Raw genomic sequence first — 22,254 nt, forward strand, 5'->3', positions numbered from 1 at the left:
CTTTTCAACCAAGCTTGTCCCCGTTGGCACTCTCTTCAGCGGGGATATTTGATATTATTATCCCTAGCGTGGTCCCTCCCTTCCATGAACGCCACATTTTGAATTCGCGCGCTCCCTTTTTCTATTCAGGGTCCCGCTCTTCTTCTCGCTCTCGTCCCACGCAACTAACGTTTTCTACGCACTCATAACTACACTTGACTTTCATATTATATTTTCTTATTTATCTATTTTTAACAATATTAATTCATAACCTAGATTCCCAGCCCTGACTATCGGCTCTCTCTAAGACCGCCCATAACAAAGTGTAACAGCGGTCTACCAACACTGCCATATCAGCTGAGGCTCTAGTATCCAATACACTTCAGGCTGACGGGAAAGCGTCGTTTGGTTAGATAGCATGGCACAATTCGAAAAGGAAATCGTCCAGGCGGTGCTCATAGCCGACAACAATGTATGGAACTTCAAGCCGCTTTCCGACGAAGGCTCTACGGTAGCTATTGGCCCATTTCCGCCTCGGAAAGTTTTATAGCGTGCCTCCTTTCTCTCCGCGCAGGCCCTGCTTCCCCTGGTCAACGTGAGCATGCTGGACTATGCATTGATAGCACTGAATCGCAGCGGAGTCGAGGAGGTCTTCGTCTATGCCAGCCTTTACCTCCAGGAAATACGCGACCACATCAAGTAAACAATCATTTAGTCACACTTTGTTCGACTCCGTTCAATATTTTATGTTCACAGGGCAGGGATTGCCACGTATGCCTCCTGGTCCTTCAAAATGACTGTACACATGATTGGGGGCGAGGGATGCCGCTGTTTCGGCGACGCCATGCGAGATCTCGACGCCAAGGCACTTATCCGGGGTAATTTCATCCTTATGGGCGCTGATACTGTCACCAATGCAGACCTACGGCCGGTTCTGGACCAGCATAAGCGGATGGCAAAGTTCGACAAGGGCACAGCTGCCACCCTGGTGTTCAAGGAGTGCGCAATTAATGCCCGCACCGGTAACGAGCTTCTCATTGCTGTCGATAAGCAAAATGCGCGCCTCCACTATCACCAGCGCCTGCGAATGAACCACAAGGAAGCGCGCTACCAGATTCCCCTTGACGTATTTCTTGGAAACTCTTGCGTCGCGCTGCATCACAACCTTCTGGACCCGCAAATCGCGATCGGCTCACCCTCGATGCTTTCGCTATTTAGTGACAACTTTGACTTCCAGACGCGCGACGACTTCGTGCGTGGTCTGCTCATCAACGAGGAGTTGCTGGACAGCCGCATCTACGTAGCCCTGCTGCCGGCCGCCCAGTACGCGCACAAAGTCAATAACTGGCCCTCCTACCAACTTGTAAGCCGGGACATCATCAACCGTTGGGCTTACCCACTCGTTCCTGACATGGGCGTCTACAAGTTGCACCAGCAGTACGTCTTTCACAAGGACAACATCTACAAAAGCCACGAGGCGCACGTGTCCAAGGTAGCGCTGCGTGAGAATGTGGTGATCCAGGCGGGCAGCCATGTGGAGGCAGGCACTGTAATCAGCGACACGGTCATTGGGGAAAACTGCCGCATCGGAAAGAACTGTCAGCTGAGCAATGTGTTCTTGATGGCCAACGTGACCATACAAGACAACTGCCGGCTGGAACACTGCGTGGTGGGATCCAGCGCCGTCATTGAAGCGGACTGCGATATCAGCGCCGGTTGCGTCGTGGGCGCCAAGTGCGTGCTCCCAAGAAAGACGAAGCTGGCCAAGACCCTGGTCACTAGCTCACCGAGCACACAACGCAGGGCGGAACAGGAGCAGGAACAGGATTACGAGGCAGTGGAGCTAGAGGCCATTGGACCGCAGGCCTACATCGTGAGCGACATCACCACGGGGGATCCCGACGACTCGGATGACGAGGAGCTGCTGCCCCAGCAGACGCTCTGCATACCCAAAATGGGTGACCTGATGGCGCCACTGGACGACATCAGCTACTGCAGCGACGTCAGCGACGACGACGATGAAGGGTCGCGAGCCGTCACGCCCCTACCCGACGACACCAACAGTGAGATGAGATGAGATGCACCTGAATGCACGTTGGGTCTAGATCTGAATTTAATTGTGTTTTCCCCAATTCTAGTTTTCCTAAGCGAGGTGATCGATTCGCTGTCCCGCGGCTTCAGGGAGAAGTCGAATCCGGACTTCCTCATATTGGAGATCAACTCCTCGCGCTATGCCTACAACATGTCCCTGAAGGAGGTTAACTTCAATGTGGTCAAGGCCGTGTTCGGTATGCAGTGCATCGTCGAGCCGGCTAACAACAATGTGCTGGTGGCCATCAGCGCCGCCTTCAAGCAGCTGGGACCCGTGGTCTCAAACTACATAAAGAGCGAGGAAGCCATGCTGGACTGCTTGAAAGCCCTAGAGGTGCGTCATCTGCGGATGAGGGTATGAGGGGCATTTGAATGATGAGTGATTGCTTTCAGGATGTGTACGAGGAGAATCCGCTGGTGCAGGAGAAGATCTCGCAGATTGTCCACTACCTATACGACAAGGACTTCGTGTCGGAGGATGCCATCCAGGCGTGGTATGCCCAACTCGGTGGCCAGGAGCATGCCCAGCTGCGCCAGAGCCTCGTCAAGCTGGTCGACTGGCTGAATCAGTCCAGCGAAGAGGATGACAACGACGAGGAAGAGGATTTCAGTGAATAAAGCAAAGACTGCCACTATTTTGTTACACCTTTTATTGCAACGCCTTCTCGATATTTTCCTCGGAGATATCTTGCTGATAGTCCCCTCTTACATTTGATTAACCTAGATCCAGACCATGAAATGGTCCATCGAAAAAAAGGAAACTAAAAAAGCGCGACAAATTAATCGCATTTGTTTTGGATTACGTCTCTACTTCGTCTCGTAAATGAATTCATCCTGGAAGTCGGAGTTCCCTTCCTCTAGGTTCAGCCGCTCAACGCCGACCATATCCGCCTCCTCCTCCTCATCCTCGGACTCCTTCACCGACTCGATGGTTATCTGGGAGTCGTCGGTGACAGCGGGATTCGGGGACTGTGCATCCTCTCGCTGCTGCTCTGCATTGTCTGTTTCGGCCTCGGAGTCAATTTTCTCGTCATCTTCGCCTTCTGCCTGCTGCCCTGCACTGTCCACGTCCATCCGCTCACGCTTGTCTTCCTGCAGCCGCTGCTTTGTCTCTTTTTCAGCTTCTGTGGTGTCATCAGCTTTACTATGTGCTAGTACCTTGCCAGAATCGTCTGCATCGACTGCCTTCTTTTTCTTATCCTCCTTCTCTTTGCACTTTGAGGTGTCGTCGGCATCAGCATCATTTTCCTCATCGGTCCCCTCCTCTTTGGGTGTCTTTGGCGACTTGACATCTTCGGCAGCCGCCCGGCTGAGCCTGCGCTTCTCGAGATTCCGAGTGATGTCCTGGGCAATGAACTCCAGCCGCAATTGGACACTCTTGTGGAACACATCCATGTTATCGGCGCTCACAAGGTTGGTGCGCACCTCCTCCATGCAGCCCTCGAGCACCTGCCTGACCTTGCCAACCGGGCAGTCTCCGCCGAGGTTCTGCGTGACTATCAGCAGCGTGGTTAGGTTCTTTAGCAGCGTCACCATGCGCTCGTTCTTCACAAGACCATTGTTCATGCCGTCTACCGTCCGGTTCGCCTTGGCCCGACACTCCTCGCGCAGGTACGTGGGCGAGATCATGGCCTGAACATTCGGATTTCGCGTCAGCGTAGAGGAGAGCTCCTGTACTTTGGTGAGCTCATACATGAGGTCGGTATTGATGCGCTCAATGGAGACGATGTTGTAGGCGTACTGGCGCTGGAAGTTGTCGGCGATCTGACGGCGGTGGCGTTCTCCGGCCTCGTCATGGCCCATCATGTCGTCGATGGCCAGCTCCGCGGTGGAGTTCATTTTGTTTAGGCGATTGATGCGCTCGGCCTTTACCGCGATATGCTTCTCCAAGTGGACAAGGTGCTCCAGCAGCTTGTTAGAGTACCTGTGAGCTCGTATCAGCTGCGGCCGTATCGGGCTCTCCCCGATGGCGTCCTGACCCAGCAGGGGATCACTCTTGTTTAGTTTCATGCTAAGAGCGTTCCTTGCCGCCGCATTATTGCTTGCCAGGTGCTTCTGAGGGCCGAAAAGTCCTGTGCCTGCCTTTCTCCCATTGGCGGAGGGACGCTTCTGGAGATAGCTACTGGAGAGGCTGGCCGTGTAGCCCAGGTTGGTGGTAAAGCCCAGGCTGTTGGTCTGGTAGATGCTCATCAGGTTAGGACGGAAGTCCTTGGTGAAGCTGTGCAGTGGCAGCATCTCGTGAAAGTTTTCCGACACTATCTCAAAGTCCGGTATGGCGTGGGTCCCCAGGCCGGGCCGCTCGAACGTTACCCGGTACGTGGCGTTGAGCGAGTCGTAGGCGGCGACAGTGCCGGAGAAGATGCCGTCTTGGGGGGTGCGCAGCCGAGCCGTCACCTTGGTGCCCAGCGGCAGTGGCATGGGGATCTTATCGGGCATATCCGACAGGAGAACGGAGTCCTTCAGCTCGCCCGGCTTGCGTGACTGGAGAGTGCGCATAAGCTTTCGTTTCCTGTCCAGCTCTTTGCGCTCCTCGTTGAAGAAGTTGGCTGAGCAGCGCCTAGGCTTTCCCATCTGGCGTCTGATGGTCGACCACTCGTGTCGGTTGAGCTGACGCGTTCCCAGGCGCGGGTCCAGCTCGTTCACGTGGTTCAGGAATTCGTCACGGCTGTCGAAAAGCGGCCTGTCTATGTACGAGTAGAACCACTCGGCGATGGCCCACTTGTGGGCCTTAGGCAGCTTCAGCAGGTTGCGCAGGCGGAGCCCGATCGCCTGGCCCACCCGTTTGTTGGCCGCCAACAGGGCCTGAGCCTGGCTAGCCTCCTCCTCAGCAGTGGCCGCGGCAGCAGCTGCGGCTGCCGAACCCTTGGTTCCTCCGGATGATGCACCGCTGCCCTTGCCCGACTTGTGGCCAGATAGGTTCGATTTGCCGGCGGACTGTGTCTGCCTGGCAGCCTGACCCTTGGCTGGCGTCTTCTTGTTCTTGTTGCCAGCTGCCGTCATCTGATGTTGGCTGCCGGCTGAGGTGGAGCTGGATCCATTGTCGCTGGAGCGCATGTAGCGCGAGACGACGCCCTTGCGCTTCTTGAGCACCTTGGCGGGGGCGGTGTGGGCCACTTTCCCTGAGCAGCCGCTGCCAGGTCTACCGGCGCCCAGGGGCGGGCGACCGGACACCTTCTTTGGGGCAAGGCTCATGCGTAACGGTTTGTCGTCGTTGATAATATTCTCGTCGTAAAAGAGCTTGTTTCTCTTGCGAATTCGGGCGGGCATTCCACGGGCATTCAGCGTTAGGATGGGAGCCTTCGTCACCTTGGGCTTGGGTGGTGGGGCGCTGCCCACGCGCTGCAGTCCTAGCGTGGCCAGGCTGAAGGCCGGCGGATCCACTTGCTCTTCCGGTTCGCTGTTCTCGTTGCTGTCCTGCTCATCGTCCTCGTCATGCTCCAGATCTGCTTCAGGCTCGGCTGTGGCGTCCCCCTCTTTTGTGTCGTCTTCGCCTGCATTCACATCGACATCACCAGCCCCGGCATCCTTTTTCTGCTCATTGTCGCTCTTGCTGTCATCGTCGTGATCCATTGGCTTAGCGGTGGCCTCCTCCTCGCTCGATTTCTTCCTTGCGGCAGCGGCAGCGGCTGTAGAAACGGCTGCTGCCTTCCTGCCCTTGCCTTTGGTAGCTTCTGCGACGGGCATTTTCACTGGGCGAATACAAGCTGCAAGGACCAGAGAAAACAGACAGTTGAAGATCTAGAAAACAACATTCAAGCTAATACTCCTACAAGTAGTGAGCCTACAGCCTACAGCCCAAGATTTCTTCTTACTTTTCCTGAAATCGGAACACTCGGCAGGCACGGCTGTCGACTCTCTGGGGCCGAGATACTTACACAAGTACGAGTATACTTTTATCAATTGTCGAGGGAGAGGGTAAACGTAAACAGTATTCGGGCAACAGTGCCAAAGGAAGGTCTGTTCGATCTATCTGATTATTCTTATTCTAGCCCGACTATAGCAAATGTTCTTTGGAAGCTTTGTGGTAAGGCGGTGGCAGTGTTCGTTCTGGGGTTGGGTTGTCTTCGGCAGTGGCTTTCTCCCACCGCTCGTACCTCCTATCACATGTTTTGCAGTGCGTTCACAGCAGGCAAAACGGCGCCGGATCGCTCTTGTGCGCTGTACTGTACCTGTAGCGGCAGCGCTGCAGTAGAACGCTCTCCTATGCCCAGAAGATAGGGCCGTGTCGACCACTGATCTAGCTTGACATCAAAGTCGCATTTTCTAATGAAGCTTGAAGCTTGAACCGGTTCGCGATGGTGTTCTCGTGAACTGGGGGTGAACCATTGCTCAAAAATATAGCCAGATCGGCGGACAAGAAAATATCTCATTGAATAAAACTAGCTCTGCCTTTGTTTGTTTAATTGTATATGTGTTTCGGACCCCATAATGTTTAGACATGTGTTCTGGATCATTATCAAAGCCGAGTCTATATACATAGGCATGTCTGTCTGTCCGCAAACTCTCTCTTTGGGTCTTACTTTACGCTCAGCACAACTGAGAGCCAACTTTGACGCCATGTTTGATGTGAGAGGAGACACAGACACAGATACAGATATATGGATGCCGTTTTGTTTGGTTTGTAAAATATTTAAACTCAACAGAAAAACGATGGAAAATGTATATTGTTAGCTTTTGAGACATATTCATCTATTAGATGCGGTCTATTTGAAATTGTTTTTTGGCATTGGAGTTTTGTGAACATCCGTAACATAGAGCTACTTGCAACAAGCAAACGAGTCGTACTGAGCAAAATAAGACCCGAAAAGAGGGCGCGTTTCGTTTGCGGACCACCTTGCATAATTTCATCATGGTCCGCCCTATTGTTTTATTTCTCAGACACTTTAAGATCTAGATGAACCAAATTTGCTGAGGCGAAACTACAGATTACTAAAAGATTCAAGAATTTGAAGCAGATCGGGTCACCGATTTCGATCCCCGTTAAATTACACTCTGAATCAAAAAATGTAGGCGAAAGTTGAAAAAGTATTACAGTTTCCAAGAGAGTTTTTCATATTTTGCATATTAAAAACGAGTATTTTACTGAATGTAAATTTTTTTAAATTTAGTGTAATTAAACTTGTAATCAACCGTGATTATTACGAAGAAAATAAGAGGTTAAATAACAAAATCCTGTGGAAAATATAGCCAGAATTAACAAAACCATTACCCATGGCAGATCCCCTGCTATGTGCTCGCTCTATGTATTTTCTCTCTCTCTCTCTTTCTTAACGAGAATTGATACAGATAGCCGGTATCTCCTATGTCCATGTCCTACCCGCCTTCACCAACTAATCAACCGGGACCTTTTGCGAATAGCGAACGATAATAACTCCTGATAAATATGTATATTTGATACACTGAATGAGTACCGGGTATGGGTACAGTCGCCCTGGGCCGCGACTCTCAAAGTACCATTTGGTTAACGATCGTTTTTCATTGAATTCAATTTAAAAAAATTATATAATAAAATTACGCCGATAAAACTGTAAAATCTTATAGAAAATGGAATAATTTAACGGATGAGCCGGATAGATTTTTCCTCAAAAATCACGATGGAAAAGATCTTTCTTATAGAAAATGGAATCATTTAACGGATGAACCGGATAGATTTTTCCTCAAAAATCATGATGGAAAAGCTCTTTCTTATAGAAAATGGAATCATTTAACGGATAAACCGGATTGATTTTTCCTCAAAAATCATGATGGAAAAGATCTTTCTTATAGAAAATGGAATCATTTAACGGATAAACCGGATTGATTTTTCCTCAAAAATCATGATGGAAAAGATCTTTCTTGTAGAAAATGGAATCGTTTAACGGATGAACCGGATAGATTTTTCCTCAAAAATCATGATGGAAAAGCTCTTTCTTATAGAAAATGGAATCATTTAACGGATAAACCGGATTGATTTTTCCTCAAAAATCACGATGGAAGAGCTCTCAGGACAGCAGTAACCTTCAATTCCATTGCTGTTATACTCAAGTTCATGGATCTACAAGTGTATGTCCTAGCGCTCTGCATAAACGGACAACCGAATCAGCGATTCAGCTTTCTCATAACTTCGAATAGCTCGGCCAAAACGGACCAAATAAAGCGAATCCCGAATCGACTCGGTTCTTTTCTCGCTCACTCTCTACTTGATTATCTGGTAGATAGAACGATAAAGCAGCATACAAAATGCTGTTTTTTTTTGATTCGCCCTCGGCCTGAGGGCCTTTGTTCGACTGTGGGTGCGTCATGGGTGGGTGCAGAGTACACAACATTTTTGTGCATGCACGATACCGATTTCCGTGTGTGCAATATGTCCACGCATACACAAAGGGATTTCTCCGCATACGAACGAAAGTCTTTAGTGATTCGGGGTGATTCGAATCCGACTGAAGGCAGGATCGAATAAAGATCGAACGCACTAAAGGGGCATAAGTAAAGCTGTGATTCTATGAATACTGTGGCTTCATGCAGGTCTCAAGTATTTATTTACATTGGGGTTGCGCTTATTTAAACAATGTTTAGAGGTTTGAGACCTTATCTTTCGACGCATTTTCTTCGCGCACACAAATAAGCGGAACCCTAATGTACATACTATGTACTCGCGAATAACGGTTGACGCTTTCGTGGTGTCTTGTCTGAACCGAAAAGGGAGAGAAAATTCGCTCCGTTATTGTTTTTGTGATTGTGGTGCTTGTGGTCACGATATTTATAAAGTTATACGAGAGATCTGTGCACATAGAAGAGATAAGCACCGCCACTTGCCCATGTGAATGGTATGCCCTTCTTGTCGGTTCTGCAGAAGGTCAAGGGAATGATTGGAATATTAACGGTTTCCTCATGTTTGACTTTATTTGCTGTATGCTGCGGTACATAATTGGTTTAGTTGCTTCATTTCGTTTCGTTTCGTTTCATTTTGTTGCGTAATACTTTGATTGAAGGACCTCGTATGTAACTATGCATATGTGCATACATGTAGTGTAGTTCGTAGGTGAAGCACATACAATATTTGCAAATACAATACATTCATTCACAATACAATTCGATACACATGCAACATGGACGCTTGCGTGTGTTTCAGGTATTAGATACATAAAGATGCGTACATTGCAATTTCCATTCTATAATAACGTACATATCGTATGTTTTTAGGATAAATAGTTTCTCGGATACATTTCGCGCTCGGCAAGCGGTTGGTTCCTCGCTCAACACTCGACACTCCATGCTTATCCGCCTTCTCCGAGCTTCAGAATAAATGATGCACGTGTGTGGGTGTTCTTGTTTACACAGAATTATCTGTACAGTTTCCGCAGAACGAAACAAAAACAACGAGTTCTTACATGGATACGCCTGGCGCCTAGGCCGAGTTACATCGAAAAACAAAGTAATTATAATAATAGTAGTTACAATTAGGATAGCAATAGAAAAAAAAAACACTTGGCTCTATTTTCTAGTTATTTAGTGGGTTTGTTTGCCTTTTGCTTTTCTTTCTTTTGTAACTTTTTGTAACGTTTTGCAATACATCTGTTTAGGTTCTTTAGATATATATATATATAACAATACATTATGTATAACAAATATGGATAATAATAGTAATAATAGTAGCATACAATAGTAGTAATAATATTAATAATAATAATAATAGTTTGTAATCATAATAACAGCTTTTCGTTCTTTGTTTTACAAGGTTTTCCTCTTTCTGTGGTTGTTGATGATGTTGTGGTTGTTTTTGCTTGCTTTTTGTATACACATGCCTGTAGGTCGGAACGGTAGTATGTACTATAGTAATTATTGGCGACTGTTAATATTTGGATATAGGTAATATTTTCTCTGTAGGTAGGTTACAACGACAAACAGGAACAGAAACTGCAACTGCAACTGCAACTGGAACTGGAACAGGAGGTAAAACGCGTGCTGTGCACGAGCGGCGAATCGGTAAAATATATGTAGCTCTAGGAATAAAATTAGCAGGGGATACTGGGGCATACAGGTGGATGCACGGATTCACTGCCGTATTGGGGGAACACCTGGCGTACTGCCGTGCCGCAACAGTGGAAGGTACGATACGTTAAAATCGTCTAATACATACATTAAAATACATAAAGATACAGAATATATAGATAGAATATACATACACATATTGTAGGATATATAAATAAATAACAAAATTAATTTGTGAGTCGCATCGATCGCAATGATTTTGTTTCCCTTTTCCTTATCCTTTTGCTTTTCCTTTTGCTGCCGCTTCTTTTCGCGCCTTTCCTGGCTTCGTTTGCAGAAACATAATCCTTAGATAAATTGGCTTCGTTTTCATTCATAATAATTATTGTTGTGTAGTTTCGTATCGCCGTCGCTTTTGAAGCCCGCGTTGATTGCCTGCTAAAATACATTCGTTCCTCCTGCCCTAGAGATTGCGTCCTTAGACATTGAACCGCGTCTCGGAGCCGTCAGCCAACATGAGGGTCACCGTACGATTATTGATCCAGACAAGCTTGGCCAGCCGCATGGGGTTGAGTCGCGAAACGTCCGGAATGGGGGCCGTGGAGTAGCCCTTGGTGCAACGCGTCTGCGACTGTCCCAGCCCGAACATGCCGGTGCTCGTCTGCCAGAAGGAGAGCCGGTTCTCGGCGCACGAGTACGAGACGAGATACTTGCCGTCGGGCGAAAAGGCCAGGGAGGTGATGGGGTGCGTGTGAGCGGGGATCATCTGGCACTTGTTCTGACGCAGCTCGTAGATGGCCAGGTTGCCGCTGTTGGCGCCGACGGCGATGCGGCGGGTCTGAGAGCAATGGGAGATCTGGTTGAACTTGCAGATCGGCGGGCAGAGCTCGGCCAGGCCGCGGACCTTCAGCTCGTTGCTGTCCACGCAGTGCAGCGCGATGTCCATGACCTCCACCAGCAGGCTGGCGATCTCCGACTGCATCTTGTCGATCAGCATCTCCACGCACTGCAGGATCTCGCCCTTGGCCTTGTACAGGACTGACTGCGTCAGGGGCGCGTTGATGGACTGCGCGTTCTGTTGCATCGTGTTGTACCTGGCCACCTCGCGGGCCATGGTGGTGATGAAGGCCGCCGGTCGGGCGGTGGCTATCAGGCGCAGGGCATGCCGGGCCGTGCGGCAGGCGTCCGCCTGTGGCGTCAGCGGAAGCTTGTAGTTCAGATTGGGCACCGCTTTGCCCTCGCACGAGATCTCCAGCAGGCCGAGCAGCACCTTGGACACGTCCAGGTAGGGCTCCCACACCGTGAAGCCCCTGCCCAGCAGGTCGATGGCCGCTCGCCGCAGCGGCGTGTACTGGGGCAGCTTGGGCGAGGGCGGCGCATACAGCAGGTGGGCCAGGGCCATCGAGGTGAGCCTGGCCAGGTTATTGGCTATGCCGAAGCCCTCCACCACGGACGATATGCGGCGCTCTCCGCTCTGTCCGGTCGCCCCAGTGGCGAGGCTGATGCTCCCGCGGTGGTTGGGCGACTCTTGTGAGATGTCCTGCCCGAACTCTGCCCCGATCACGCCCAGCAGGATGACGGCCGTGGTTTGCTTGCGTTTCAGCTCCGACAGACTAGACGGCTTGCGTATGATCTCCTCCTCCTCCTCCTCGTAGTCCTCGTCATGGTGCTGTTCCGCGCCGGGAATTCCTCCCGCCCCGGCACCCGCAGCTGAGCCACTAATTGAGTGGGTGCCGTTGCTGCTGCCGCCGCCTCCAGCCCCGACGCTGGCATGGGATCCGCTCGAGCTCTGGCTGAGGAGCACCAGCTGCTGCTGGGCCCCCACGATGGGCTCGGTGTGGGTGTAGAGGGGCAGGTACTGAGCCCAGCTTTCGACTAGCTGCTTTCGCCCCTTCTTGCCCATGCGGGTGAGCTCCCCGAGCAGGATCTGCTGGGCAGCCTCGCGGATTTCGATGCAGTGGTGCTGCCATCGCTTCACCATCATCTCCACCTGGGGTCGCTTGAACTTCTTCGGCTCGAGGGCCTCGATTTTGTCGGGCAACAGGAAGCAGTGGTGGGTGGCCAGGAGGCTCCAGGCATGCTTGATCTGTGAAATGTGGTGGGCGAGGATCTCCTCGCGCTCCTCCTCGTTGCTCAGCGTGGAGTCGGTCCGCTGGGCCAGGCGCTGCAGCTTCTTGTGCTTCTCGCTGTCCGGCAGGAAAGAGGCGGCGCTCATCGACAGCAGCGTGTTCGACATGGCTACCAGCGCCAGGATGTGGTTAGTCGTCAGCGTGGTGCTCAGCTCCCAGTGGAGGCGTGAAGTGAATATGGCGGTCAGGTGCTCCAGGCGCTGCAGCTCCTCCGGAAGCGGGCGCTTCTTCGAGCTGGAGGGCAGCTGGAGGCCCGGCGGAATGTCGTAGTTGTTCTGCCAAGTGGGCAGCAACAGGGACATGTAGCCCGCCTTGGAGAGCACCCCGTACGAGATGGGCACGATGGGACGGAGCAGGCCCAGCCGCGTCTCACACATCTTGTCCAGGTGCGGGTCCAGGCCCCACGAGTGGAGCAGCGAGAGGAGCAGCTGGGCCACCTCCATCACGTGGGTGACCTCCATCTTGGAGGCGATCTTGCTCTTCAGGTCCTGCTGCTCCTCGTGCGACTCCACCGCCTTCTGCAAGCTCTCCACCTTGGCCTGAACCTTCTTCTCCACGATCTCCGTCTTCTCCTTGAACTTCTGGACGAGTCCGTGCTTGTCCTTGTCCTTCAGGATCTTCTCCACGTCGACGGCCTTGTTCTTCACCTTGTTGAAGAAGTCCCCAATCTTCTTGCTCGCGTCCAGGTGCATCGACTTGCCATCCTTCGGGTTCTGCAGGTGCACCCCCAGCGCCTCCAAGGTGGCCGGCGTCATCTGGGCGTACTCCTCGCTGTGCAGCTCGAAGATCAGTCCCTCGATGTCGAAAAACAGGATGTGGCTCTCGGCGTCCTTGGGGTTGGTGCGCAGTCCCTGGATCACCAGTGGATTGCTGCGGTGCTTCATGAGGAAGTCAAAGTTCCCTTGGTTGTGGCCCTGCAGCTGCTGGAGCTGGGTGATCCCGCGCTGGGTGGCGTGGCGGATGGCGTTCATGTTCCTCGACTTGAGGCCGCGGAAGAAGTGAACCGCCGGATTGGCCATCCCCATTTCGCTGGTCGAGGCGCCGCTCACCCCCGAGGAGCCACCACCGACCCCGTCCTCGCCTGCCTGCTCGTCGCAGGCGGAGAGCACCTCTTCGGCCAGCATTCCGTGGAGCACCCGGTCCAGGTGGCCGGTTTCCATCTGCCACACGTAGACGGAGCCGTCCGAGCAGCCCACGATGAGGAAGTCGTCCAGTGGACGCCACTTGATGGTCACCACGGGGAACAGGTGGCGACTGGCCAGGGTAACGCACTTGCGCTCCTGCAGGGACACAAGAGTCACCGAGTGGTCCGAGGCGACCGAGCAGATGCACTTGAGGATCCGCGGGCTGCAGCTTTCCGGCGGCACAAGCAGCTGGGTGATCTCCCCCGCGTGCACGCAGAAGCGGTGCAGCATGCTGCCGCTGTACAGGTCCCAGAGGCAGACGGCAAAGTCGATGCCGCCGGACAGCAGGTGCGACTTCTCGTACCGCGAGTGGATCATGGAGGGACAGAGCAGGCAGTTCACCCTGCCGCGGTGCCCGTAGAGGATCTGGTGCGACGGCCAGTCGCTGAAGTTCTGCTTGATGCCAACCAGCAGCTGCATCATCACCGTCTGGGTGGCGGGGACGATTACAATGCTGCCATCCTCGCGCCCGATGACCAGCCGACTCTGTTGCGGCAAGTATATGCTCGAGGTGAGTTTAACCGGGGACTCGGTGATCCTCGACAGCTGATCCAGTATCCCCACGGGCGGCGGATCCATAATGGACCAGGCCTCTACCAGAGAAGTGCACACGTGTGGCTTGAGGACGCGCGGCGGCATCTGCTTGGCCTGCAGTATGCTGATGTTGTCCAGCGGTACCTCCGGCACATTCCACACCGAGATGTACCCCTCAGAGTCGCCGCGCAGCAGGTTGTGCTGTCCGCCACTGCCGTTGGCATTTCCATTGCCTATTGCGTTGCTTCCGGCCAGCAGCAGTTTCATGGCTGGTGGACAGGAGAGTACCTTGTCGCCGGCATGCTGGAGCACGTAGTACAGGTAGGGGGCGTCCCGGACGACGCTCTTCGAGTGGAACTCCTTGTTGTCGGGGATGCAGTTGGCGGGCAACCTGTACAGGTAGCCCTTGCCCTCGTCCGTCCAGAGCATGACGCGGTCAGATGTGATGAAGTCGCCGCCCTGCCAGCGCTCGCGGGCCGGCGCGATCACGGAGCAGAGAACGGTGAAGTCCCCGGCGTCGTAGATCTGCCAGTACTTTGTGCACACCAAGAGCACAGTGCGCTGGTTCTGGGCACAGCAGTTCATGGTTATGGCGTTGAGGCAGCGGATCTCCTTCGACTCGTTCTCGTAGATGGGCTCCGCGTGCTTGTTCTCGTTCCCCGTCAGAGTCCACACCTTCACTGTGCCCGTGGTGGTGATGGCCAGGACCACGTCGTCCTTGCGCCGCATGGGCCGGAGCACGTGGATGGCCGAGATCCAGTCTGGCTTCACCTTGGAGCTAAGCACGTAGATTACTTCCAGGCTGAACGGGTCCATCACCATGATCTCGGCGTAATAGCCGATGCAGAACAGACGAATATCCTCGCTATTGGCCGTGTGATAGCTCTGGATCTGTGTGTGCACCTGCGGCAGCTTGACTGCCTCCATGCACTTGCCGTCGATGAGGTCCCAGGTGCACATCTCGCCGTTCTCCGAGGAGCTCACCAGGAAGTTGTTTTCGGGCAGCAGCGAGGCCCGCACCAGGCAGAGCACCGGAGCCGAGTGGCCCACCAGCAGGCAGCGGGGCGACATCTTCAGTGTGCTGGGCTCCACCTGCCAGAGGCAAATCTGTCCGTCGTAGCAGCCGGTGACCAGGGTGCACTGGTCGTCCGAAAGAAACACACTGGAGATGCAGTGCGTGGGCGCCGTGGGTCCCCACAGCACCACCGGCACCACCAGATTGGTACTCACCATGGTGACTCCCACACCACCCTTACCCTTGGTCCTGTTCCCCAATCACTCCTTACTGCCTCCTCCTTGCGCTTCTCTTGCGGGGCTGCTCTGGGCTCTGCAAGAAGTATTCTTAAGTTAACATTTGCTCGACCTCGAGTGCGCGCCTGTGTATGTGTGAGCAGTGCCTGGTCGTACAGAGGGAGCTGCAAACATTGCAATTGCGGGGGCAGGCTTGCATAACCGTCAACTGTTGGCGGAACAGCACGGACATACAACTAAAAGTCCCGAGCAGGGAGTGCCTAGAAGTGCCTCTCCTTTCCGTTCCATTCGTAACATGAATCCGAGTCGAGATCTACTACTGACGGTGTCCACTCTTCTGTGCACATTCCGAGATAACAGTTAACGTGAACAGGTGACTGTGGTAGTGAGTGGCTGTTGGGTTATCGGAATCGAATCGAATCAGCTCTCCCCCCCGGTCATACTCCCACTGGTTCCTCCACTCATTCACGCATTTGTGCTCTGCTCATGTGTAGTTTGCTGCTGCCAGCTGTTACTGTACTTTGTGCCTGGCCACTGGAATGGCAAAGATAAACAAGAGATTCGAGCCGATCCAACTGGGGTTATACAATAGCAATAGCAATAGCAATAGCAATAACATTGGAGACGGGAGCAGACACGGGCTGGGGCACGGGCTGGGGCAGGGGCAACCTTGGATCCGCAGTCACTTTTAAGGACGGACGACCGGAATGGCAGGGAATGCATTAGCATGGAAACTGATCGGATCGGGGCTGTCAGCAATTGAGGCACGATAAATTAATTGAGCAGACGAGACTATTTGGCATCGCCGCAACCCAAACCAAACGGATTGCTGCTGGCTGTCTGTATGTCTCTCTGGCCTACACACACACACATACTCATTCGCCTAGAGTCCAATCGCACACACAACTACGCAGAAAATGGGCACTAGACGCACACACACACACGGGCGCACACACATTGGCCAATGCGCCAACAACAATAATTGTAGATATGTATGTAACTTAGAATTTCGCTAACATTTCTCTGGTGTGTTTTCCGTATTGGGGTGGCGCGTGATTCCCTTCCCGATTCCCGATAGCTGTGGTATAGCTACTCAATCGCTTTGATTGCTTGGGTTTGTTGATTGGGAATATTGATTGATCCTGATCCGCATCCGCATCCGTGTGCTGTTTTTTCGGTCTCGTGCTTTTTCTCCGGCTGCTGCTGCTGTTGCTGCATTCCAAGTTGTGCGTATAAGAGAGGAGCGAACTTCAATGTCGTCGTCGTCGCTGTCGTCCCACGATTCTAATTCATATGCACACTTCCCCTCGTACGTGCTGCTGATGGCTAACAATTACAACACACACGTTGATATTGCTTTTGCTTCTGCGGCTGTTATTGTTGTTGCTACTTCTGTTTTTGTTATTGCTGACAATTTTTCATATTATGCATATTTCCATTTTGTTTTTGATTCGTCCGAACTGTTGCTCTCTCGTACAAGTTTGAATGGCACTACTAATGGTCGATACACACGCACTCAAACAATTGATTTTAGCAATTGATTTTTTATACTTTCTTATACATATTTCCCTTTTTTGTACGACTGAGGCAGAAGAAAAAAAAGCAACGAAAATATCTTATCGACCGTGGGGTAAGATTTTCGATAAGTTTTAGTGTTGCCACACTTCCGAATCGATTACTGCGACACCAGCGTGCGAAGGGGCGACAACCCTGCTTCAAAAATTTAATATTTTACTTCAATTGTTTATAATTTGATGGTTTTCGCGACACTTTCTATAAATTATGGGACAATATATGACTAAGATAATTTTGAACGCAATCGCGAAATCTTTCATAGCATTTGGGCCATTTTAAACACGAGCCCACATGGAGTGGGCGACTATGTTGTTACTTTTGGCCCAACGGACAACACTTTACACACAATTGCATTTTGCACAATGCACTGCCTATTGAAGCACAAATCATTTCAAAGCGTCCAGAGATAAGTCCATAGGCTTTGATCTGGTTTTAATAATCACTCGCAGGATATGTTTAGTAAAAATAAACATTAAAAAAATAGCTCGGCACACAGGCAGAAAGTGGTCCAGTTGTTTGCAGGACAAACAATTGCTTAAATCGAATCATATTGAACAATCTAACAAGGTATAGTTAAATATATAAGTGCTATATTGGTTTACTTACTACTTTATATAGTTTTTGCAATTTTTTTGTACTTTAATTCCCCTTTATTTTGAATTTACAACACAATTCGTAAAGAACACACACTTTTGAATGGCCAGCAGAGAAATAAAAATTTGTGCTGCCAACTTGTCGCAAAGAAAAGGCGCGAGTGTCGCGCAGTAGTAAAAAATATATCGATTAAAAAATTTGAATAATCTACACTGTAAACGTTGATTTAATTAAAAACACGGATTTTCGCATCTATTTGGTGATGTATGTTTTGTTAAAATATTAAATTCTTGCAGAGGTAGCCCGGCCGATAGTTTTAGAGTATCAACAGCTGTTGATACCCTTATGACAGCCATATCTGTTTGTTGGTAGAGTTCGTCATCCCTCTGCCGAGATATAAAATTAAGAAATACCTGGGTGGTAGAAACGTATTTACTATAAGCTGGAGTTATGTTTGAATCAATTTAGAGTGACAAAGTGAGACAACGGATGTAAATGCATCGTGCATAGATGTATACAGAATCGAAAGAGTATCTGTCCGTGGTTTGAATAAAAAAGTTTTCATTGTTTTTGTTTTGCCACAACGTAGACAGAGCCGCATCCACATCATACGGCCGCCTCATGACTCTGGCTATAGCAAATTGAGAATGCTCATAATTGGATTAGTGCTATTCATTGACTGACCGATTAATGCCTCAGCCTGGTGAAATATGCAAAAAGTCGGCAATAACCTGTACGTGATATGCCATTTGTGGATGTTCCTCGGTCTGCTGGCTCAGGGAATCTCACAGAAGCACTACACACGGGCGCGCATGTTGGAGCTGCGGTAAGTAGCTTGTATTGGCATCAAAACGTTCAACACTTTACCATCCTCATGCTACTCCCCTAGAGAGGATGTTCGGCGTATGTTCCAGCACGCTTACGACGGCTATCTGACGCACGCCTCCAACTATGACGAGCTACGCCCACTCACCTGCGACGGCCACGACACCTGGGGCAGCTATTCGCTTACGCTAATCGATGCCTTGGACACATTGGCCACTATGGGCAACTTCACCGAGTTTCAGCGAGTCTTCACTCTGCTCACAAAAAAGATGAACTTCGACCGGGACATCAACGTGTCCGTCTTCGAGACTAACATCCGTATCGTGGGTGGTCTGCTGTCCGCCCATCTGCTGTCGCGTCGCGCTGGCGTCGCGCCGGAGCCGGGCTGGCCCTGCCAGGGTCCATTGCTGCGCATGGCCGAGGACGTGGCCCGACGCCTGCTGCCGGCCTTTGACACCAACACGGGCATGCCCTACGGCACGGTGAATCTCCGCTACGGTGTTCCCAAGGGCGAGACTCCAGTGACTTGCACAGCCGGTGTGGGCACCTTTCTCGTCGAGTTCGGCACGCTGAGCCGCCTAACCGGCAACAAAATCTACGAGGAGGTGGCGCTGCAGGCCGTGTACGCCCTCTGGGAGCATCGATCACCCATCGGCCTATTCGGCAATCACATTGACGTGCAGAGCGGCCGCTGGACAGCCCTCGACTCGGGCATCGGCGCGGGCGTCGACTCCCTATTCGAGTATCTGGTAAAGGCCGCTATACTGCTCAACCGGCCGGAGCTTCTCGAGCTCTTTCACGAGGCGCGAGCCGCCATCGACAAGTACATGCGCAAGGAGGACTGGTACGTGTGGGTAGGCATGAACAAGGGCCACGTCACTCTGCCAGTCTTCCAGTCGCTCGAGGCCTTCTGGCCCGGCATCCTCAGCATCATCGGCGACACAGAGCCGGCCATGCGCACCATCGTACGCTACATCAGCGTGTGGAAGAAGTACGGGTTTTTGCCCGAGTTCTACAACATTGCCGCCGGCGAGGCGTCCCCTGATCGCGAGGTCTACCCCCTCCGCCCGGAGCTAATTGAGTCGGCAATGTATCTGTATCGATCCACCAAGAACGAGTACCTGCTCGAGCTTGGAGAGCGGGTACTGGAATCGCTCGAGTTCAGTGCCAAGACCAAGTGTGGGTATGCAACGGTAAGCATAACTCAAAGCTGATTCTTCCCGTCGATTATTTTCGCTCTTCTGGCAGATTCGCAATGTGCTGACGCATGAGAAGGAGAACCGGATGGAGTCGTTCTTCCTGGCTGAGACGAGCAAGTACCTGTATTTGCTCTTTGACAGTGACAACTTTCTGCACAGCGACGGGGCCCAAGGTGAGCTGGTAGAAACGGAGGAGAACGCGTGCGTCGTACAGGCGGGCGCCTACATTTTCAACACTGAGGCACACCCCATGGACATGTCGGCCCTGCACTGCTGCCACGACCACAATGAGGATATATTCGGCTCCCTGGACCTGCAGCGACTCAGCGCCAATGCGATCTTCAAGCGCAGTCGCGAGCAGCAATTGGTCGAACAAGAGCACTGGGTGCCTCAGTGCCAGTCGCAGGACTTTCCCAACTACGATGCGGAGCCGATCCCCGATCGAGACCGGGATCGGGATAGGGACCAGGAAAAGGGCAAACACTCCACCACCATGGCCGTAGACATCGAGGTTTTCGACGAGTTTGAACAACCGGTGGGGGATGTGCTGGTGAGCAACTTCGAGCGTATACGAGAGGAGCGTGAACTCAACCAAAGCCTGTTGCAGATCAAGGTGCTGCGGAACCAGCTGACCGTCAGCGACCTAGATGAGTTCTTTGCCCGCCGCCGAGAGAACTTTGCTAGCGCCACCGACGCCCTCAACTATGTGCTGGCCTTCATGGGCAAGTTTACGATGGATGTGGCATTCATCCGGGGCCTGCAGCTGTACGACAGCAACATCAGCAACTTCCTCGGAGCGGGTGCTCAGAAGGAGTATGAGGAGCGCATGCGGTCCTTGTGGGAGCTGTACGATCTGGAGCAGCAGTACGCGGCCAACGTCCTACTCATTCAGCACCTCCAGCTGCTTAGCTTCCAGACCGACGGCGAGGTGATGCGCACTCATCTGGCCGAGGTCCTAGACAGTCTTGATCGGCAGCAGGATCCTCTGCACACTCAGTTGGAGATTGCCGCCTTGGCGGACTCCTTCTCGCATGCGAACTCAACTCCGCAAGTAGGCGACATCGACCAAGCTATCCTCAAGGCCTGCGTCGGCTACGAGATAGCCCTGATGAACACCACCGCCATGCAGGCGTTTGTACATCGCATCTACCTCATGGGCACCAAAGAGGCGGCGCCCAGCTTTTCCCCACTGCTCGATCCTGTCGAGCTAGGCACCCTGAAGGTCGTCCAACTGAAGCCCCCCGAACAGCGAGAGCTATTCAAGTACACGCGGCGCCTCGTGACTTTCCGGAAGCGGATGTCCGAGACGGTGGACCGCCTGCAAACCCTCATGCAAAAATTGACGCCGACCAAGGAGAAGGCCGTGGCTGTGGCGACAGCAACTGCTCAGCCGGCTGTTGTCCCAGCGGAGGCTCAGCCAGCCCCTAACACTAACACTGAAGTCAGGGAAAAGGCTGTGCAGCCCGAGCTGAAGCAGCAGAAGGAATCGGAGGAGCAAGTGGTGGATTCTGAGGAGGGATCGGTGTGGTCACAGTTTGTGCAGACCATACTGCGTAAGACCACTGTGCAACGCGTGAAGTTCGACGAGGCGCTGCTGCAGGAGAAGACCCGCAAGGCGCTGGAAAAGCACTCCCACGACGAGAACCCCCGCGAGCTTTTCACCTGTCAGCGCCCCGAGTTTATCGAACAGTTTGCGTACCGAGAGTTCTACCCCGTGACGTAGTAGGGAGCTGCCTAGTCATCGTCCTGGACATTCACCACGAAAACTAAACACGACTGATCTGTAGATATGTATTTACTTAGTTAGAAGGTATTCACATCTGAACATCTGAATAGTTATGTTATCAACTCAACTCAACGCGTATCTATTGGATATATAGATATGCTGTCTGCCTATAATCTGCGACTGCATAGATAAATTCCTTAATTCCATTCCTGTTTAGTTTTCACAATAAGATTGATAAGATCATTAATAACATGGGAGGGCTCTGTTCAAGGATTGAATGATTGATGAAATTTTGTATTTTCCACTCAGGCTGATCCCCTCTAGACTCAACTAAATTCTAGTTTAAATTGAATTCGGTTAAATTTTAAAGAAAAACGTGCGAGTGCTTTGAGCGTTCTAAGGATCTTTGGTTTAAAATTGGTAAATGTTGCTTTTGGAATCTGTATATAGGGAAATGGCTGAGGCTACAACCAATTTGTTAGCGAACTTTCGAATAATTTCGGATGTTGATGCTATTCAGAATTTTAAATTGGGATTAAAAACTCATATTGGTACACCTAACGTAGAAGTGGTTTGTTTTTAAAATGAGTAGCAACTTGTAGGATGTTAACGTCGAACCAAAATTGAAAGGGATTTCCAGTAAGGGTTTTCTCAATAGTTTTAATAGGGTACATTCCTGCTCCCTTAAGCAGGGAGATGAGATGATGAGGATGCTCTTCCTTCTTTATTTCCTTTATTCTTTTGTCAGTTCATTTATCATAATGAATACTTGTCATTTTTGCTTCTGTTAATCACCAAAAACAAGGTTTGTAAATGCTTACATACAATATGTACATAAATTCATAAAAGTATTCGGAAATCGTGTATGCGTGTTGACTATTTGCATTGACTGTTGTCGGCTGTATTGTAATTAAATTGATTTATACCTGTATTTATGCATTCAATTAGATTCGATTATCTAATATTGGCGACATTCAAGAGGCCCAGGAAAGGAGTAGTGTGGTCGATTGCGCAACAGAGCCATGGGGCAGAGGTTGCGAGTGTGTGTTCCGGCTCAGGCTGCGCCTGCGATTGCCTAAACACGCAATGGTAATCATTTCAATGGGTTTATTTTCGGAAATTCCTTTTACTTCAAGGATTCGGTTTGGCTTGTACCAAATTACGCCAATGACATGATATGAACTGGAAACGAAGTT

At 51.3% G+C, this 22,254-nt stretch overlaps 4 protein-coding genes across 7 annotated transcripts; 2 read left to right on the top strand and 2 right to left on the bottom strand.

Moving 5' to 3' along the window:
• The first annotated feature begins 290 nt into the window (after nucleotides 1-290).
• LOC6600689 (translation initiation factor eIF-2B subunit epsilon) lies at nucleotides 291-2,705 on the top strand. The gene is made up of 5 exons (XM_026989371.1): nucleotides 291-490; nucleotides 554-678; nucleotides 736-2,042; nucleotides 2,118-2,404; nucleotides 2,464-2,705. Exons 1-5 carry the CDS (start codon nucleotides 398-400, stop codon nucleotides 2,686-2,688), a joined length of 2,037 nt encoding a protein of 678 aa, XP_026845172.1. The 5' UTR covers nucleotides 291-397; the 3' UTR covers nucleotides 2,689-2,705.
• LOC6600690 (protein lin-9 homolog) lies at nucleotides 2,704-17,371 on the bottom strand. Of its 3 annotated transcripts, none has more exons than XM_002025818.2 (2): nucleotides 17,321-17,371; nucleotides 2,704-5,774 (listed from the first exon to the last, which is right to left on the bottom strand). In XM_002025818.2, exon 2 carries the CDS (start codon nucleotides 5,752-5,754, stop codon nucleotides 2,878-2,880), a length of 2,877 nt encoding a protein of 958 aa, XP_002025854.1. In that variant the 5' UTR covers nucleotides 5,755-5,774; nucleotides 17,321-17,371; the 3' UTR covers nucleotides 2,704-2,877. The 3 variants fall into 3 exon arrangements, with proteins under 3 accessions (XP_002025854.1, XP_026845170.1, XP_026845171.1); XM_026989369.1 differs by lacking the exon at nucleotides 17,321-17,371 and adding an exon at nucleotides 6,240-6,313; XM_026989370.1 differs by lacking the exon at nucleotides 17,321-17,371 and adding an exon at nucleotides 5,946-5,962.
• On the bottom strand, nucleotides 10,224-16,220 carry LOC6600693 (WD repeat-containing protein 7). Its single transcript, XM_002025821.2, has 2 exons — nucleotides 16,157-16,220; nucleotides 10,224-15,215 (listed from the first exon to the last, which is right to left on the bottom strand). Exon 2 carries the CDS (start codon nucleotides 15,119-15,121, stop codon nucleotides 10,520-10,522), a length of 4,602 nt encoding a protein of 1,533 aa, XP_002025857.2. The 5' UTR covers nucleotides 15,122-15,215; nucleotides 16,157-16,220; the 3' UTR covers nucleotides 10,224-10,519.
• A 481-nt stretch (nucleotides 17,372-17,852) lies between the features above and the next one.
• On the top strand, nucleotides 17,853-21,970 carry LOC6600694 (ER degradation-enhancing alpha-mannosidase-like protein 2). Of its 2 annotated transcripts, XM_026989381.1 has the most exons (4): nucleotides 17,853-18,134; nucleotides 18,198-19,326; nucleotides 19,382-19,882; nucleotides 19,940-21,970. In XM_026989381.1, exons 1-4 carry the CDS (start codon nucleotides 18,019-18,021, stop codon nucleotides 21,053-21,055), a joined length of 2,862 nt encoding a protein of 953 aa, XP_026845182.1. In that variant the 5' UTR covers nucleotides 17,853-18,018; the 3' UTR covers nucleotides 21,056-21,970. The 2 variants fall into 2 exon arrangements, with proteins under 2 accessions (XP_026845182.1, XP_002025858.1); XM_002025822.2 differs by having other exon boundaries at nucleotides 19,382-21,970.
• Nucleotides 21,971-22,254: the final 284 nt, after the last annotated feature.

The sequence above is a fragment of the Drosophila persimilis genome, unplaced genomic scaffold, assembly GCF_003286085.1.
Source record: "Drosophila persimilis strain 14011-0111.01,24,50 unplaced genomic scaffold, DperRS2 tig00000233-arrow-arrow-pilon, whole genome shotgun sequence".
Classification (NCBI taxonomy): Eukaryota; Metazoa; Arthropoda; class Insecta; order Diptera; family Drosophilidae; genus Drosophila; species Drosophila persimilis.